The sequence below is a fragment of the Sebastes umbrosus genome, chromosome 10, assembly GCF_015220745.1.
Source record: "Sebastes umbrosus isolate fSebUmb1 chromosome 10, fSebUmb1.pri, whole genome shotgun sequence".
NCBI lineage: Eukaryota > Metazoa > Chordata > Actinopteri > Perciformes > Sebastidae > Sebastes > Sebastes umbrosus.
The window spans coordinates 11,282,309-11,301,201 of NC_051278.1; the positions used below are offsets into that span (position 1 = coordinate 11,282,309).

Below are 18,893 nucleotides of genomic sequence, written 5' to 3' on the forward strand. Positions count from 1 at the left end.
GCATCTCGGAGACATTATTTAATTTTTCTTCTTTTTTTTTTTTTCTTCTTCTTGTTCCATCATCCTGCAGAACTCAGTGGCAGTCGCCTCAATCCATTTCCCGCTGGCTGCTGGTACTGGTCCGCCTATCTCATCCTCCTCTTCCTCCTCTGCTGCTGCTGCTGCGCTGCAATCTGTTGATAACTCCACTTGCAAGCTGCAGTTCATTGTGTTTCGCAATGGGAAACTCTTCCCTTGCACGGGCAATTCGTCAAATCTCGCAGACGATGGGAAGCGCAGGAGCGTCTCGACACCAGTTGCTTTCACCAAATTAGGTAAGAAGGAAATCCATTTTTTTTTTTTTTTACCACCACCAGCCATGATGTCAACGCATACTGTATCTCCGACATGCTTACACACACACACACACACACACACACAGGAGCACGCACACACACAGTCTACCTCTGCGCAACATGTTGACACTGCGCAGCCATGTTTTCCAAAATAAAATTCTTGTTATAGTTTATTTCATGTCACATAATAAAAAAAAAAAATGTTTTTTTTTTCTATTTTGAGATTAAAGTTCCTGTAAAAAATAATAAAAAAAAAATGTGTGACACAATGTTTGTATATTGCATGTGCGCACCCATGTGTCCACGCGCTCCTCACATATATATAGCACTTACAGACTTTTCCACTTGGCTTCCTTAATTGAATGTTTTCTCCTCTCCTCTCTGCTTCTCCTTTGGCAGATGGGTGCAGCCTCGGGAGCTCCGTGCACTCCGTTACTATCGCTCTCAGGCACTTCGCACTGGGTGTAGACCCAACCGCAGCCTACTGGGATTTTGACCTGCTGGATGGACACGGTGGCTGGAGGGCAGAGGGCTGCCACATAACATCCTCCGGGGGCAACACGACCACCATTCATTGCACCCATCATAATAACTTTGCTGTGCTAATGGTGAGTAGTAGTGTCTACATGTGTGGTATCCATTCATGCACCACCTCCCACCACCACCACCACCACACACACATCTCTCCCACTTGCTGCTTATAGGGCCTATTATGGATCAAATGCATCTTTTTTTTTTCTTCCTCACCATGGAGTCACATGTTTTTAAGAGAGAGCGCTTGATGCAGGGACCTTTAACTGCTTCCTTTTTTTATTGTTGCTTCATCCAGCAGAGGGTGGAAGGATTTGTCTAAAGGGGATTTGTTGGCTTTGGAGGAAGCAAAAATGCGCAACCTCCTCTCTATAATATCCTGGAAATGAGAAGAAGTTGCGTGTGTTATATAGTCAGCCACCTTTTTTTTCTTTTTTTTCTTCATCTTCTTCTTCCAAAAAAGAAGCAGCAGCAGCAGCAGCAGCTGAAATAGCAGCAGCGAGGCTCCAGAGAGAGAGAGAAGAAGGAGAAGGAGCGTCTTGCTTGTCAGGAGCGATTCGCCTCCGAGCGCAGAGTGGTAAAGACGCGCTAATTGGGTTGCAACCAAAAAAGAGAAAATGTTGGACTGTAAAGCTTAAGCTCATCGTGTGTGTGTGTGTGTGTCGCTCAAGTTGGGTGCCGAGATGCCTTCTTCTTCTTCTTCTTCTTCTCCTTATCCTGACGACGTCCTCCTCCTCCTGTTCGCATTGATTTCATGAGGATAATAAGAACCAAAAAAGCGCAATGGCATCGCATCGCCCAGTCGCCGCTCCGTAGAGCCGCTGCTGCGATCTGCTGCTCTCCAGCTTTTTTTTCGGATGAAAAGAAATCCTCCGGATGTTTACCGAAGAGTGGGATTCGTTAGACTGGGAGGTCAGTTTTTTTTTCTCAGTAAGAGCATGGAAAAAAAAAAAAGTGTTTGTGGCTTGAGATGTGTCGGAGTTTTTTTTTTTTTTTTGTACCTGCATATTTTATGAAGCCAATTCCCGTTGTGTGTGGAAATAAGCTGGAGACAGAGAGATGGAGATGGAGACAGAGAGAGAGAGAGGAGAGGAAAAACCGCATAGGAATGAGAAAGAAAAACGACATGTGGTGCTCTGGTGGAGAGAGAGAGAGGAGATGGGTGTCTGTGGAGAATACTAAGCTTGTTGTCAGGTTCCTCATTGTGCATGTATGTGTCTTTTGATTTGGCTTTGGGTTTATTGCGCACCGTCTCACCTTGTGGGCTGTGGGAATAAAGCAGCAGCAGCAGCTATTTGTCACATTTCCTTTTTGCAGCAGATTCATGATTTTGAACTTCCCAGACACGTCCGACAAGTATAGAAGGTATAGTCATCATAGTATAGATGGGGGTGGTGTTGGTGGTGGTGGATAATATCCGTCCACATCACTGATGTCTTGATGCGAGCGTTTTTATTTTTTTGCGCCGGGGATTTGCGCGTCTTGCTTAATGCAGTCACCACACCCGCCTGGTCTCTCTCTGCAGTGCCCGAGAAAAAGGACCCTTATTTACAGGACTTGTGACATCATTCTCCTGTTGGCCTCATCTCACTGTATACAACAATGACCCTTATTATAGCCTCTATAGGTAGGGGTGGCTTCTGCAAGTGCTAGACCTGTTGCATAATCTTGTCATGTCAAATTTGAGATGGGAATTGTCTTGTTATAAGCTATATACTGGGCTGCAAGTTTTTAATTTACAGTGTTTACAAGTACAAGGAGAGCTCCATCAGTGAAGGAAAAGCAGTGACATAACAGGAATCCTGGTGTTTTATGGGGGGGAACAAGTTGCAAAGTCTATACAAGCAAAAAGTTCCACATCTCAGCATGCTGGTGACAAAGTGACAGTGGTGTGTTTCTCACTATATCTAATACAGCTGTATCACCTTCCTCGCTTCTTCTAAATGATGCAGCCGAATCCCTCCTTAGATCAGCTGTCTGCGGTATACAGTGTTAAAGAATCCCCTCTCATGGTGCATCTGTGATGTTGAGCAAAGAGACAGAGGGTTAGCCACAAAGCATGACAGCTTTGAAAGATGAATAATGCAACAAAATCATTTCAAAGAATACGAAGAGGGGTGGGGGGTGGAGGGAGATGCCTGAAAGGCACAATGCCTTTCAATATGCAATATCCAATTCCTGTTGATCCAGACCCCTAGTGTGTGTGCAGGTGTGTGTGCGTGCATGTCTGAACGTGTGTGTGCATGTGTGTGCGGAGATGATTAGTCTACAAATAGCATGACAACCCAATACAATTGTCCCTGGGGACTGAGGTTTGGGATATAAGAAGTGCTTTAATGAGAATCGTTTTGACTTGGCTCAGAGAGAATTACATGGTAGAGAGTCTCCCTCCCCTGGCTTTGTGATCAGAATGCCAAAATAACCGACTTGGGACGGGAAAAACTTGATGGCAAAGCTTTTGTTTGGGCATATATTACACTCCCGAACATCCCGCTGTGGATTTTTGAAGCTCGGCAGGTGTAATAAATGCATCAAACAGGTCAATTACTGACCTGTTACACTGAAACTATAGTGATGCAGATTGTTTCAGATGTGGGTCAGCTGTTGAAAGACAGACAGCATGCCTCTGTGTGTTCTTTTTTTTTTTTTTTTTTTTCCTGCACTGAGCTGAACTTGAAGCTGTTAGAAAGCAGCCGTTCCAGATTTCAGCACCAGGGACAGTTCCCATGCCTTTCCCCCGTCTCCCTCCTCTTCCTCTTCCTCCCCCCATCCTCTGTGTCTGTCTGAAGGGAGGGCTGACTCACTCGTTTACAGCAATGCAGCCTCATCATCTGTCTTCATCACAGTGACAAGCCTCACCCCCCACCCCCCATCACCCTTTTAACCCCCTCCAAAAAAGACACCCCTTCTCCTCTGCAGCCACACCGTGTCCTGTTACGTTCTTACCGTCTCAGTTGTGGCTCGTGTTATTTTATTAGTTCAAACACACGGATGAAGGAGTTCCTGCATTTGATTGCTGCAACGCTGCCGACTGTTTAATATGCAGGAGCAGACCTTTAGAACAAGAGACACACGGAGGGGGTGGCTGGCTTTTTTGTTAGTATCCAATCATAACAAAGGCCCTAAGGCCACGGTCCAATAAGGGAAGAGCTGCACACAGATGCATTCCCATACACTGGACATGATCTAATGAATATGTGAAGTGAAGTGGATTCCTGGAAGCAGGAGGCTCCTCTGGTGACGCTTCTGCATCCCAGCTACAGTAGAACAGGTGGTGTGTTGGCTCATACAGACAGTGTGGATGTAATTGTGGATGAAGGCATCTGCATTTGAAAGTGGATAGCAGTGGTGGTTGTTGATGGTGGTTTGCAGGGAAGAGAATGGAAAAAGGCAGATAAAGAGAAGGAAAGAATAGTCCAGTGGTGGAAGAAGTATTCAGAGCCTTTGCTTCAGTAAACTACACCTATAGGTCCTCTAATAGTTCTTTAAATGAATCCAACTGAGAAGTTTAGTCTGGAAATTTCTCTTTTGGTGGAAATGCAAAGAACTCAGACACCTGAAACATGACAAGGAGCCCCAACTACACCCTGCTGATCTCTAAAGGGTTACAAGCCATAACGTTTGGGAGTGACTAGTTTACCCATATGTTGTTTTTAAGTAAAATCTTGATTTAAAAAGTAGCTAGTAAGCTGTCAAATGAATGTAGTGGGGTTAAAAGTACAACACTTCCCTCAGGAATGTAGTGGAGTAGCATAACATGGAAATACTCCATGGGGGGCGGCTGTGGCTCAGAGGTAGAGCAGGTTGTCCACTAATCGGCGGTTCGATTCCCGGCTCTTCCAGTCCACGTGTCGAAGTGTGCTCGGGCAAGATACTGATCCCCAAATTGCTCCCGAATTCTATGCCGGTTTGTAAATGAGCATTTAGATTAGATCCTGATGGGCAGTTTGGCTCCTTGTATGGCAGCCGTTCAGTGTGTGTGAATGAGTGAAAGCTGAAGCTTTGTAGTCAGAAGACTAGAAAAGCGCTATATAAATGCAGTCCATTTACCATTTACTCAATTAAAGTACAAGTACCTCAAAGTACTACCTCGTAGTTAAGCACAGTACTTAAGTAAATGTTACTTTGCACCACTGGGATAGTCTGAGTTGGCACAAATCATTTGGCCTGATTCAAAAACATTCTTAAGGGATTCAAGAGATTTGTTGCATTCACCAATTTTATTTAGTATTTTTCTTTTACAAAAGAAATTCACAAGTGGCCCACAACTGTTTTTTTCTTAACACTTCATTTAACTTGTAATGCCCTAATCTGAATGAGCTTCAAACTTGTTACTGAAATCAGCTGTAACTGTAATATTTAGCTCACCATATCAGTGCGTTGTGCATTTTGGCACATCACACTGGTTTTGGTTGCTGGGAAAATCATAACAAACGATTATTTTCATCATTGATTTATCTGCCAATTGTTTTCTTGGTTTTGTCTATGAAATGAAATATAATTGTGAAAAAAATGGCCATCAAAGTTTCTCAAATCCCACGATGACGTCCGACTAGCAATTCAAACCCCAAATGTGTTCAGTTTGCAATCATAAGATAGAGAAAAGCAGCAAATCCTCACAGTTCAGGAGATTGATTGTCATTTTTTTGGCAGATAAATGAAGGAAACTATGACAAAGTATAGTTGTAGTCTGTCTATTGAGTAACCGATTAATCAACTAATTATTGCAGCCGTACACAGCTTTGCACGATACGGCATTGACAGCTGTAGTAATAATTTCTAATTTTTCGGGTCCCTTAATATGACTTACTGACGCTGCTAAATGTTTTTATGTCCAACAGCAGGGCTCCAATAAATCCCACAACTGGAGCAGAACAGTTATACAACATTTTAATAACATAATATTATGATAATATGAAAATCACGTGACCTCACTTCTCAATCTGAGGCTTCACGATCTGCTTCTTCAGACTCGCCAAACAGGCCACAATTCACTTGTCTTCGCCGCTGCACCTCCGTCTTGAACCAAACCAACCAAGACAGGATCCCATCTTGATACATTAGTTCTCATTGGCTGAGCCTCCTACCGGCTCGATTCCAGCGTGACATTACTGCTGACTGCTGGAGCTGACCACCAGGTCTCGTCTCCCATACAGAGGAACAGCAGAATCCATCCGTCCGTCCTCTCTTATCCTGAGAACACAGGAAAAAACAGGCTTCACTATACAAACAATACATCAGCTTTACTTTGCTTTTTTTGGTGCAAAAAATGTTTATTGCCTACTCAATCACTATTATTGCCTCTCAAAAGGTAGTAACTTGGAGGAAATGAAGGATGAATGGATGGTAGGAGGGTAGAGGAGATAAAATTAGAAAGCCTTCAGTGGAGAGGAAACACCAATTGATTGTGATTGCATTCTTTAACAAAAAAAACACCTTTAAAGGGAGTTGTTTACTCAAATTCAATCCACATTTGGGGCTTTCTTGTTTAGCTATTATGGCGAATACACACATACTGTAAGTCGTGCAAGAGACGTGCTGCAAATTGAAAATAGCCCTGTGGCAACTTTCACATTTTCTGTAGATCTGAAACAGTGTTTTCTTGTTTGTGTTTCTATCTTTCAGCATATAGCAATATGTGTGTCCTCATTAGTCCTTTGTCCACATCCTCGCTTAAGGCAGACATAATGAGACAACAAGCCAGTTTTCATCGCTCGCCCACAAGCAGGCGCCAGCTTCGGGGCAGTTAACTCCATCCTCGTGCCTTGGACTTTTCTATCTCTGAGACATTTTCATACTAAAGGAGCTTTAGTGTGTGTGTGTGTGTGTGTGTGTGTGTGTGTTTAAGGAGATGAAGGGATTTGCAGTGATAATGACGATGACCTGTTTAGATATGCAGCCGCGTCTCACAGCTCTGTGTTGGCATATTCTGTTGATATGTATTGTAGTGGGAGGGGAAGAGGGAAGGGGCGATGACAGGTTGTGATATCAACAGAGGGGGGTGATGCCTTGTGGTTGTGTGTTAGCTGATAGTGGATTTAAAAAAAGGAGCTTTGTGTCAGAGGAACAGGGCACCATACAATAAACACCTCTTAGCCGCTGGAGAAGAGGAGGAACCTCGCTGTGACGACGAGGAAAAGTCACTGCTCCCGGCTGGGAAATAGTTCAGCAGATAACCTCCCATAAAATCACAGCTTTGTTTATTTGTACAGATATAACATGTGAAATTAATGAGCTTTAGAGATGCTGGTAGATGTTCCTCCGGGTCTGAAAAGTGAAGCCAATGCTGAAGTGCTTTAAACTTGCATTCTTTCTAACAGCCAGCAGGGGGCGACTCCTCTGGTTGCAAAAAGAAGTCTGATTGTATAGAAGTCTATGAGAAAATGAGCCTACTTCTCACTTGATTTATTGCCTCAGTAAACATTGTAATCATGAGTTTATGGTCTCAATCGCTAGTTTCAAGTCTTCTTCAATACAGCATGATGTCAATTTAGTAAATTATGGTCCCATTTAGAGTCAAATAGACCATAAAGCAGGGGATGCTTTAGGGCGTGGCTACTTTGTGATTGACAGGTCGCTACCACGGCGTTGTCCGGTCTGGGAGTTGTCTGTGTTTTTGTCTTGGAACTTAATTCTTAATTTTAACATTTGATTACCTAAAAATGTCTTATCAGCGTTGAACTTAGTTCGACTCTCTCATGTCACTTCTGGTTGCAAATAACCTAGATGGCGAAAAAAAAGTCTAAATTCTCTGATTCCAGCTTCTTAAATGTGAATTTTTTCTGGTTTCTTTACTCCTCTATGACAGTAAACTGAATATCGTTGAGTTGTGAACAAAACAAGACATTTGAGGACGTCATCTTGGGCTTTGGAAAACACTGATTGACATTTTTCACCATTTTCTTACATTTTACATCCCAAACAACTAATTGATTAATCTAGAAAATAATCAGCAGATTAATCAACAATGACAATAATCTTTAGTTGCAGCCCTAATGTGAAATATAATTTTCTGTGCATGTAGAGAAAACCACAAATCTACCTGAAAGTAACCAGGTAGTTTTACAGGATATGAGTAATGCATTATTAATGTGTGTTTGTGTTGGTGTTGAGCTTTGTCATAATTATGCAGCTTAAGCTAATTCTTAGAGTAAAGGCGAATTATTCGCAGCCCACTTAGCATCAGCTACCTCTCAACCTTTACCTCACTTGCACTTGTTCCAAGCGTGGCAGCTGACAGGCGAGCACTAATCCACCTCCATCCGCGGGTAGCGCGCCACCACGCAGCCTCCGCACACTTAACCGGCTACACTGAGGCTTAGCTTTGTGCTGTTGGGTTGAGGTTTGGCTTAGGTTAATATTTAATACGTGCACTCATGTTCCATTTGTAAGCATTAACTTAAATATGATGTCAGGCATGATTACTTTAGCACATGGGGATTGCTGTGTGTGTGTGTGTGTGTGTGTGCATGTGTGTGTGTGTTTGCTTAAACCACATGTCCACTGCAGCCTTTTTTTCTGTTGCTACTGTTCTGATTTAACCTCTCAGTGTTTGCTGACTGCAGACATGCTTTGGTGTGAAAGGGGAAGTGTCTGGCTCATGCAGCGGGCGTTTGGCCAATAACCCGACATGTGATGCAGATTGTTTCCTCCCTGACCAATGAGTTCAGAGCTCACAGACCGCCATTTATCTCAGACATCGACAATTTTGCCCGGGCATTGCTGCAGCGAGCCTATTGGTCCTTTTTTTCCCTGACGCTCAGTATTGGACGCCCTATTTTTTAATGCGGTGCGTATCCCTCTTTTAGCCCGGATACAAATTGCATTGCTTTAACCTATTGTTATTCAAATTATGTATGCTCCTCAGCTAAGTGTATGACAGATTATAATAGTGCTGCTCGCAGCAGAAGGGATTGTTGCACTTAATGTGTGTACGTGTGTGTGTGCAAAGAAAGTTAATAGGCTATTCGATGGTCCCATGGTTTTGATGTTGTTTATATACGGCCACTGATTAATTGGCAGCCAAAACTGTGCTACGTTTTTTTTTTTTTAATATTGAGAGGCAAACCGCTTGCTTGAAATGTAAAACTGTCCTTGCTGACAAGCAGTCTTTATGAAAGATAATGATGTAGTCGCATTTTGATTTTATTTCCAAGTTGATGATTTTGGCACACATTTCCTCAAACAATTAGTGAGATATAAACACTTGGAGGAGGTATAAATGAGTTGTTTTTATGGCAGCAGCGTGTGGACTCGCATACATCTGCTGCACCAGCGTCTCTGATTAGTCACAAGTGATTCAAATGAAACAGGTCCCGCTTGTCCTTTTGCATGTGACAGAGGCCATCTGACATACATGATTCATGTCCTGAAACAGTGTCGGTACACACAGTCTCCACCAAACAAACAGCACTCGAGAAAAAAAAAAGAGCTGTTCACATCATAATATGGCATCTGATCTGAAAGTGTCCATGTTCAAATGTCTCCCTCCGTCCCCTCCCTCACCAGCTGCTCCCTAGCCGACAGTGCGACCCTCTCTGAACCCCAGAGACAGCTTGGTAGAAATGAGGGCATGCCGTGTAAACAGCCTCTCTCTCTGTCTCTGCCTCTGTTTGAGTTTCTGTCACTGGCTTTCAATTGGTGCTGCTGTATTTGTGCGCTGCATTTAACCGAACCGGACAGCACTGTGTTTGCACAATGCTGGGCCGTCTAGACAAACACATTAAGAGCCTATTCTTTTCTCTATTAGCGCAGTATAGGAAGTGATCTAGTCCTCTGGCTGGCTGTCTATCTGTATGTCCACTAGGGTTGTGACAGTGAGGACATTTTTGACAACAGTGATTACTGGTGTTACTGATTACACCGGACATTTTACAAGAAAAGAGCGCTGCTCCGCCGTGCACACCGGTTGTAACAGCTCCGTCCTCCACACAGCGATTTCCTCATTAACGTCATGGTTCCCTTATAGCATTGGATTTAAATCTGAAATATTGCCAAATAGGCACCTTTGCTTTTCGCTTTGACACCAAATCCTTAGCCATCGTCTTGTCCATCACCTCTCTCTCATCCCGTGTGTGTGAAATATGACTCCTGCTACTCTGAGCTGAGACTCCATACGGAGCAGACACTTTCAGTTTGTAGCATTCGTCTTCCGATGTATTGATAACACGGTGCTGATACGCGAAAGTGAACTAAATGGGTTTTATTTCTTAGAAAACAGCAAAACAACGGTGGGGGCGGCGGGTACGTAATGTAATCGGTGTGTGCCCAAACACCATGTAACACTGGTAATATCGACTACAGCGGCAATCCTAATGTCCACCTCTGTTGTCAACCAAGACTGCTGCTGCCAGGCCCTGATTAGCAAAAGTATATCACCACAAAAACAGAAAAGGCCGAAGGTTAAAAGCGACAGTCATTTTCATAACAGACTTGCAAAATTAAGCTCTTGCAAAAGTAGTTTATTACACACCATGGCCTTTTTCGTCACAACCAATCAGGATCACGACGACCTTTGACGTTTAACCTCATGACCGCTTCGTAAAAGTGCATTCTTCTCCTCAGCTTACATGGAGAGTACAGCCATGCCCCTCTTTTAAATCTACAGTACGGGTTGAGCTGCTGCTGCACATGAGCTGTTGCTGGTTACTGGGCTTATAATTAGGGAGCAGCCATTGATGCAATGTGGCCCCATGTGCCCTCCTAGGGGGAAGATAAGAACAGCAGAAAGACTCGCGTAATTTGAAGGGGGAGCGATAACATGACAAGGGGTATATCTTTAGGCAAGGTCTATTAAGAGCCCTTCAGATTTTTAGTCAGAGGTCTCACGGCTTTGCTTCTCTTAGAATGTGATATTAATATAATACATTTCACTGTTTTCATGCAGGAAAGTATTCTCCTGTTGGCTACAGTGGGGCGGCCAAGGATTTGGGAGATTAGACCCAACCTTGCAAATTGTTCACAATTTTCTGTTTTTTCATATCCAATCATGAACTGCAAGACCACCTGATGATATCTGGGACAGACAATCCCACAGACAGAGCAGTTCAACCATGCATCTGTGCTCTCTGATAGGACAAGACCAAGAAGCAGCATGCATTTAACAAGTAGGGACAAGCCATAAATGATAACGCTGGTGATGTTCTGTTTGTCTTCAAATCAAATGAAAAGAGCGAAAACAACAACGTGTTTGTCTGTGTAGCCGAAGCCTGATATACATGTAGCTTATTCCTCTGAGCCGTAGAGCTCCATTGTTGTCCAAAAAGAATTAAAGCACATCAGTGAGCCACAACACGTTCCTTCATTACCATTAACGTGGGCACTGCAGTTTATTTGGAGTCAAATTCACCGTCATTAGTCTGCAGCTAAAAATAGTCCCCATAAATGCACTTTGTACTTCTGTTTAATAACATTTGCTTAAAACTACTGTTCCCAGCACTTTAAGGACATTACTGAGCCTTTTTTGGCCTTTCTGTTTTGAAGATGTATGTCTTCATTAGAAGCAATTGGGTGTGGGATTGACACAGACCAGTTGGGGAAGTACATTAATTGTGATTTTAGCCTTTTTATGGGATTTGTTGACAATGAGAAACACAGAATAATGCCAGCCTTATCCTTGAAGGAGGATTGGAGCTGGCCATTTTGGCTACTCGGATCTCTCCTCACAATGGGGTGACTCACACATCAACAGGGCTGTAGCTAATGATTCGGGACCGTGAATTGGCCCGTGACAATGGTTGGGACAAGTAGAGGGTTTAAAAGGAAGAAAAACTGAAGAAACATGTATGATAAGGAGTCAAAAGTCTGATTTGTTTGCAAAGCCCAATATCACATACAATAACTATGTTTACATGCAAAAAATATTCAGTTTTTTTGCCCTTATTCTAAAAAACAACAACATTCCTACTAAGCTGTTTACAAGGCTAATGAAAATTAATATTCCACTAACATTCACGTTTACATGCAGCCGTGCATACTCTAATTAACGTAACTGGTGGTGGACTTGTTCGACCGTGCAAAAACAGGCTCCCTCTTTCATTCCTTCAAACATCTTCTTTCAAGCGTTGCGATATTTGCACATATTCAAAAACCTGTTGATATCCAAGCCTTTCATAATGTTTAAAACCAGAAAGGAGGGCTTTTCTTTTGTGCATGCATCTCTGCAAACTGTCAGCTTATCGGTTTGTATACAACGAACAGAGCTGGCCGAAAACAGGCAAGAGACTATAGGTCCGTCTGTCGCAAACTGCCATAAAAACCCAGATTGAGACGCATATTTCGAATGCACTGTATACACGTCCAAAGAATGCTCCTAAAACCTGAATAATATCGCCACATCCCACATGTCTTTTTCGGAAAATGCTCCATTCGGAATAAAGCCTAATTCAGAATATCCAAACGGAATAGCCCGTTTACTAGGGATGGGTATCGGTAAAGTGTCCACCGAAATAACCCAGTACCAAGTAGTAGCAAAGCTTCTCCACTCAAGTGATACCTGCATCGATCCTTTTTGTGCCCAGACCTAGAAAAAAATGACTATTTGTATGGTTTTGCTCGCAGTTAATAACCACAAGCATTCTTCGATTTAATTCAACGTGTTATTGGCCCACTACCACAGCAGCAGCTACAACCCAGACAGCCAGGATTGCCTGCCTGCACACGGCTCTGAACACAGCTAACAGGGCTAGGATGGGCACTACACTTCATTGTGACGCGACAACAGCCGTAATCGCTTAATGAGCGCTGTGCGGAGGCGATTAGCTAGCCAGTGCGTCACACACACAGCTTCCATTCATATGATGGTTATCGAATGAAGTACTCTATTGGTATCGGTCTCACTTTAAGGGTACTGGTATTGGTACTTGCATCGTAATTTTTTTAATGATACTCACTACTACTGTTACTGACACCTATCAAATTCGGAATAATAGCGTAATATTAGTGTGCATGTAAACGTAGTCAGTGTCTCACTGGGCTTTACAGGCCCAAGACGGCAACAAGGAATAACTCCTCAAACAACCTCAGCACATAGAGAGAAGAAAAAGAGGAGGAAACCTCAAGAGAGTCTATTCAAAGAGAGATTCCTCCTCCTCCCTGGACAGCTGGGAGTGCAACAGCTGCTGTAGGTGGAAAAATGGCTATTAAAAATGAACAGAGAAATTGTATCAGAGAAGAAACACAATATGCAACAACGGGATTATATTTGAACATTCATAAAATCTCTGATCTGTTATAAGAAGTCCAATTAAGTAAATCTAAGGAAAGGGTCCAAGATCGGTTCTTGATATCGTCCAAGGTGCCGGCTGGATGGGCTCAGTGAGCAGTTTGGAGTAGCGGCAAGGTAGTTTGAAAGAAGCTTCTCCTTGATGCTGCAGCAATGAGCTTGATGGATGGTAGTAGAGATCATTTTAAAAGGAAAACTTGAGTGGCATTTCATCCTCAAGTGTTTCCTTCATGTCTTGGTATGAGCTCATGTGGACTGTTGCCATGCGTGTAGGGTGAAGAAGACATGTCTGAAAATATGTCGGAGTGAATTACCCATCCATAGACGAGCCTTTGTATCGCTGGTGTGAGCGATGTGCTCTGGTATCAAAGGTGAAAACTAATCTGGGCACTGAAATTCCCTCCTCTTTCACTGCCCTGACACTTTGCCTTTCAAATGGCCCTGACGAGATGCAAACATGTAAATTGCTGGTGGAGGAGATGGAGCGTCCACTTAGGTCTAAATGGCATGGATAGCACAACTGTCAGACGGTAAAATGGAACCGGGCTGAGATCACGGCGAGCGATCTGTAATCAAAAATGGAGGAAAATTGCATTGCGGTCGGGGGACAGAGGGGATGGGACGAGAGAGGCCGAGGGAGAGTCAGACATACAGTAGCTTCCTGGTCTGAAGAGGTAATGATTTACCTTTCTGTTCTTCTCTCTCCATCCGTCTCCACGCCTTTTGTCTATATAATCACTCTTCGTGTCCTTATCTCCCCTATCACGGCTTTTTCATTGTCGTCCCTGCTACAAGCTGTTTTCTGTTAGATGCACTACATAACATTTTTCATGCATTTATTCTCTGCACGGTTGGCTGCATTCATTCAAGAGCATCCCTCACACCCCCTCCTTCTCTCCCAGCACCTCTCTCTCAGGGGGCTAAACGCTGCCACAGTTAGAGAGAGCAGTCCAGCACCGGTTACACCTCCTGACTAACACCTCGTTCCCACACGGCTCTGTGCATGTATACAAGTCAACCGGAAGTTCATTCACTCCCATGGGAACCTCGTGATCACTGATGTGTTCACTAGGGCTAACCAGAATGCTTCGAAGCTGCGACCGTTGCCATGGTAATCAACCTCCAAATCAGTATTCAAATGCGTAGTTTTTTTTTACATGTAAGTATGTAATAATAAAGCATAAATCCCCAAAATAGTCTGGAATAATCCCACAACATTATTCATTATTCATTTTCAACATGAATTATTATTAGTTATTCTCAGATGGATATCGCTGTTTGTTGTGTGTAGAGGTGCGTGTGTGTGTGTGCAGTAGTTTGGCAGCGGCACTGAAACAAGGGAGATGGAGACCGACAGGCGGAAGAAAATGTCATCCAGCACTGACATGAAGCCCAAAAAATGGTATTCAGGGCAGCCCTAGTGTTTACGAAACTCCTCCTTCCGTTTTAGTTTTCTTTTGGTCCGTAATTTGCCTTGAATACGTTGAACAATAGAAGTTCTGCGGTAGATAACGGAGACCGTATACACCGTGTAGCGAATTGATAAACTGATGGATATTATGCTAATGTCCTGTGGAATTTAGCGAATTGATATACCGATGGATATACTGTAAACACATCTCTATTTATACATTTGTTTCTAAGTGAAATGTTCGACGGCATATTTAGCAGTTTTGTGAACTAGTTTGTTAAAAGACATACGAACCAGCTAGCATGCTACCACTGTTAGCTAAATATGCCGTCGAACTTTCCACAAAATGTAACGTTATAAATGTGTCTCGTCTAGACGTAACGGCGAAAAAACAGACTCATAATGTTAGATATTAAAAACAGTTTTATGTCTATGCAGTAACTTCTCTCCCATATCTGCGGTGGTTGTGGTTTGCGTGTTAGCGTTGGTTTTCTTCGGGTTCTCCGGTTTCCTCCCACAGTCCAAAGACATGCAGGTTAGGTTAATTAGTGACTCTTAATTGCCCGTAGGTGTGAATGTGAGTGTGAATAGTTGTCTGTGTCTGTGTCAGCCCTGTGATAGGCTGGCGACCTTTCCAGGGTGTACCGAACCTTTGCCCAATGTCAGCTGGGATCTCCCCCGCGACCCTGAATAGGATAAGTGGTTACAGATAATGGATTGATGGATGGATGTTTCTATCCATCCGAGACGAGACACATTTCCTTGCGTTGAACACTAGGGGACGTAATCTGTATAATATACGGGGTTACGGACACAAAACTATGTGGAAACGAGGCGTTTATTTTGGTGTTCCAGGGAGGTGGTGGCAAGACCTCATACCCGCAAACATGCATTGTAATTTCTATAGCGATGCAAATAGAGCCATGAAATGCCCAACATTACACAGTTGCTTTTTTATGTAGTCAGTCAGCACCAGAAAGGCTGGTAGAGGTTTGTACTGGAGACAGAGAAAGGGCATGGAAAAAATGGTGGTGTTTTTGTGAGAGCTCTGTAAAGCTCGGCGCCGTTAAGCACCACACAGGCAAACGTACGCTTATTTACCCACCGAGACCTCCACTGCCAGAGAGCGATGCATTCTGTGAGAGAGGCTGTTTGCATTGTGCTGCTTGCAGAGGCTGGGTTTACCGTGCACCCACTCTCCGCCACGTCGTCTTTAAGTGTTAACAGAGCAGAACCTGTGGAGCGCTGCACTATACTCTCATCCGTTGTTATAGGGGGAAAAATGGCATGTTTTGGTACAACGTATCGACCAGCAAGGGAACGAGGTGCGGACCGCTGTAATGTATGCTCCCACTCTGTGTGCTGAACAGCATGCCGTCTCAGGGACTTGAGAGCAGAGCGTGAGCGGTGTGTGTAAAGAGAGCCGAGGTGTTTCTGGCATGTGTGTGTGTGTGTGTTCTGCCGTGTCCACGCCTGTAACTGTGAGTGTGTGTGGACCTCATCCATTGAGCATTCTGTGGCGTGGAGCGATTGGAAGAGATGAGTCACCCCTCTCAGACAACACCTACCAACCATCTCTCTCTCTCTCATGCACACACACACATACACGTGCAAAGACGATGAGACATGATGTTGGGAGGCAGAGTTTCAGGCTCGCTCATATCGTCCCTTTAAAACAAAACCCTGTCGAAGAGGTTAGTCTCATTCCAGCCTCTCTGCTCTACATTTTACACCAATCTTCTCTCAGATTTATTTTTATTGATTTATGCTCTCACACTGAGGAGATGGAAGGTTTTCTCACAAGTATGGAGGCGCAGGGTGGCGGCTTGGATCTAATGTGGTGAAATGAGGTGAAAAAATCTTGACATGAAATCGGGGTTGGGTGAAGACGGCTAATGCAGTTGTGGATTTGGTTCCGGGTTGGCGAGATACCTGGAAGTCCAATGTAATCTTTTATCACTCTTTGATCATTTTTATTAACAAAGAGCAATATGAAAAAAACATTCAGGTAGCAGGTTTCTCATTTTTAGCCAGCACTAACTGTCAGGTGAAAGGACAGATTGTATCAGCAGCTAATTAATTTCAATTCTGTAAGTAACTTGCAGAATCTGAAATGATTCTTGGCTATTGTCTTGTGAACATACCCTCTCCAAGCTGTTGTCTTTACTCGTCCAAAGATCATTTTTGAGGGATGAATTACACCATAGTGTGGTCCATAGACTGTATATAAGAAGTGGACGTAGTCACCGTGACGTCACCCTAGGGCCCTATGAAATCCTTTTTTTTTTGCAGATTTTCCGTTTGAATTTCCAACGCCAATATGCCTCTGATCTGAGGCTTTTGTCAGGAAGCTCCGAAAACTGTCGGCGATTGGAAAATCAGGGCTAAAGTCGTGTAGTGTGAACTACGCTCGTCGTTTCAGAGGGCCTCTTTGACATGACTGTGTGTGTGTGTGGAGGAGCGGAGCGGAGCCTTCGGTGAAACGCCGACATAGAGATCAGAGGAGAGATTGTGCCCGTAAATGAAACCAAAACTTAGCGGCATGATCTCTTTTCTGTTTATTCAGCATAGGCACTATGAAAAGAACGCTTATAATGGCAGGGAAAATCCAGAATTTCATAAATTGCATCAACGTTTTGGCAAATTCCACGATATTCTGCTTCATGGATATTCTGCTGATTTCATTTTTATCTTCAAAGTCGGTGATTCCGTATATGTTTCCACACTGGGAAAATCATAGGGCCCTACGTCACCTATTGGTTTGTGGACTGCCGTTTTGAAGACTCGGCCTTGGCATTTTGGTCGTTGCCATCTAGTTTTCAGCCATCGCCATGTTGTTATTCTGAGACCTGAAGTAATTAAGGATTAAAGTTGTACAACGAAAACACAGACCGGACAACACCGTGGTAGCAACCTGTCAATCCCAAAGTAGCCACGCCCTAAAGCATCCCCTGCTTTATGGTCTATTTGACTCTAAATGGGGCCATAATTCACTAAATGAACCTCATGCTGTATTGAAGAAGACTTGTGATTGGGACCATAAACTCATGTTTACAATGTTTAGGCACTTGGGTTCACTTTTCAGACTTGGAGGTTGCTGCCTGGTCTGGTCACACTTGTTTCTTGTACAGTTAGTTACTTGTGCAGCTATGTGATGGTGCGTGGGGTTTTCTATTTGATTGTGTTTATGGTTTGGGGTATTTATCGCTGTGTGGTTGGGTGTATGCTTGTGTATGCAACTGTACGTTTAAAATGATGCTAGCGGCATGGCTAGAAATGTCAGTCTGTCTGTCGTTCTTCCACTTTGGTCCAGACTGAAATATCTCAACAACTATTGGATGGATTGCTATGCATTTTGTAAAAAACATTCATCCACCCTGACTTCCTCTATCACAATATTGACATTTGACTATTGAATGGATTCTCATTAAATTTGGTACATTGATTCCCCCATAGGATAAATTACAACAAAAAAGAGAAAATACCGGGTGCTCTCGGTTGTGAAGTAGCCTTAGTGAACTCCAGGTGAATGCAAGGTGCTCTTGAAGTCAGACTAGACAAAGTGTAGCCCCTGGGCTTACTTCAGGCACACTCACACCGAGCCAAGGCTGTAGTTAAAATGCCTTTATTAGTTTAGGGCATATCAAAGTTGAACAACAGGAGAACACTGACCGGTTTCGACCCACACTGGGTCTTCCTCAGAGCGTGACTGGAAAGAGGAGTCAACCTGAGTGAAATGTTGTGAATCGTTAAATAGACGATTAGTGGCCAGGAGGCTAAATTACTCCAGCATATCACACATTAAATGTACCACAAATAGGCTAGGATAAGAAGTTTATAGTCACAGTAATGATTATAACCATAATAATACAATAACACTAAGGGACTAAGTCTGTTTCCAAAACTGTCCTGAAAGACCTGGTCGCACCATAGCGTCATATCATCACTGTGGTTCGGACACAAACGCATTATTTAAAGCCTGACAAGATGGATTTTTTGTGATCTCATGACGCCCGCGATCCTCTTGTGGTATTACGGGAAGGCAGCTGCCGTGCAAGGTAACTGCTGTGCAGCCTCCAAAATGATCATCCATTTGAATCAACAGGGACGTGGTGGGATGAGTTACTGCACAACTGTTGTATTAGCCTGCTTTACTAGGTGTACCTAATAAACTGGCAACTGAGCGTATACTCAATACGGGATGTGAAAGGATTTGAGTTCAATAATGGATTCAGATCTGATAAAAAGCTATTAAAGTCCAGCCCTACATGAAACACGTCTTTGTGTCAGGGAGCTTTTGATAAAAGCGGAGCTCCTCAGTAAACACCAGTCAGCCTGTGGTAAGATCGAGTATCTCCCAGTAGCCATGTGTTTTTACTGTATGAGTGTGAAA

At 43.5% G+C, this 18,893-nt stretch overlaps 1 protein-coding gene across 3 annotated transcripts in view; it reads left to right on the forward strand.

The window, feature by feature from the left end:
* LOC119495824 (adhesion G protein-coupled receptor A3) overlaps positions 1–18,893 on the forward strand; it is a 192,898-nt gene that overhangs the window by 125,400 nt on the left and 48,605 nt on the right. For all 3 annotated transcript variants that reach the window (XM_037782651.1, XM_037782652.1, XM_037782653.1), the window contains 2 exons: positions 71–314; positions 735–943. In XM_037782651.1, the coding sequence (XP_037638579.1) occupies positions 71–314; positions 735–943 (453 nt within the window). The remainder of the gene's footprint in view (positions 1–70; positions 315–734; positions 944–18,893) is intronic.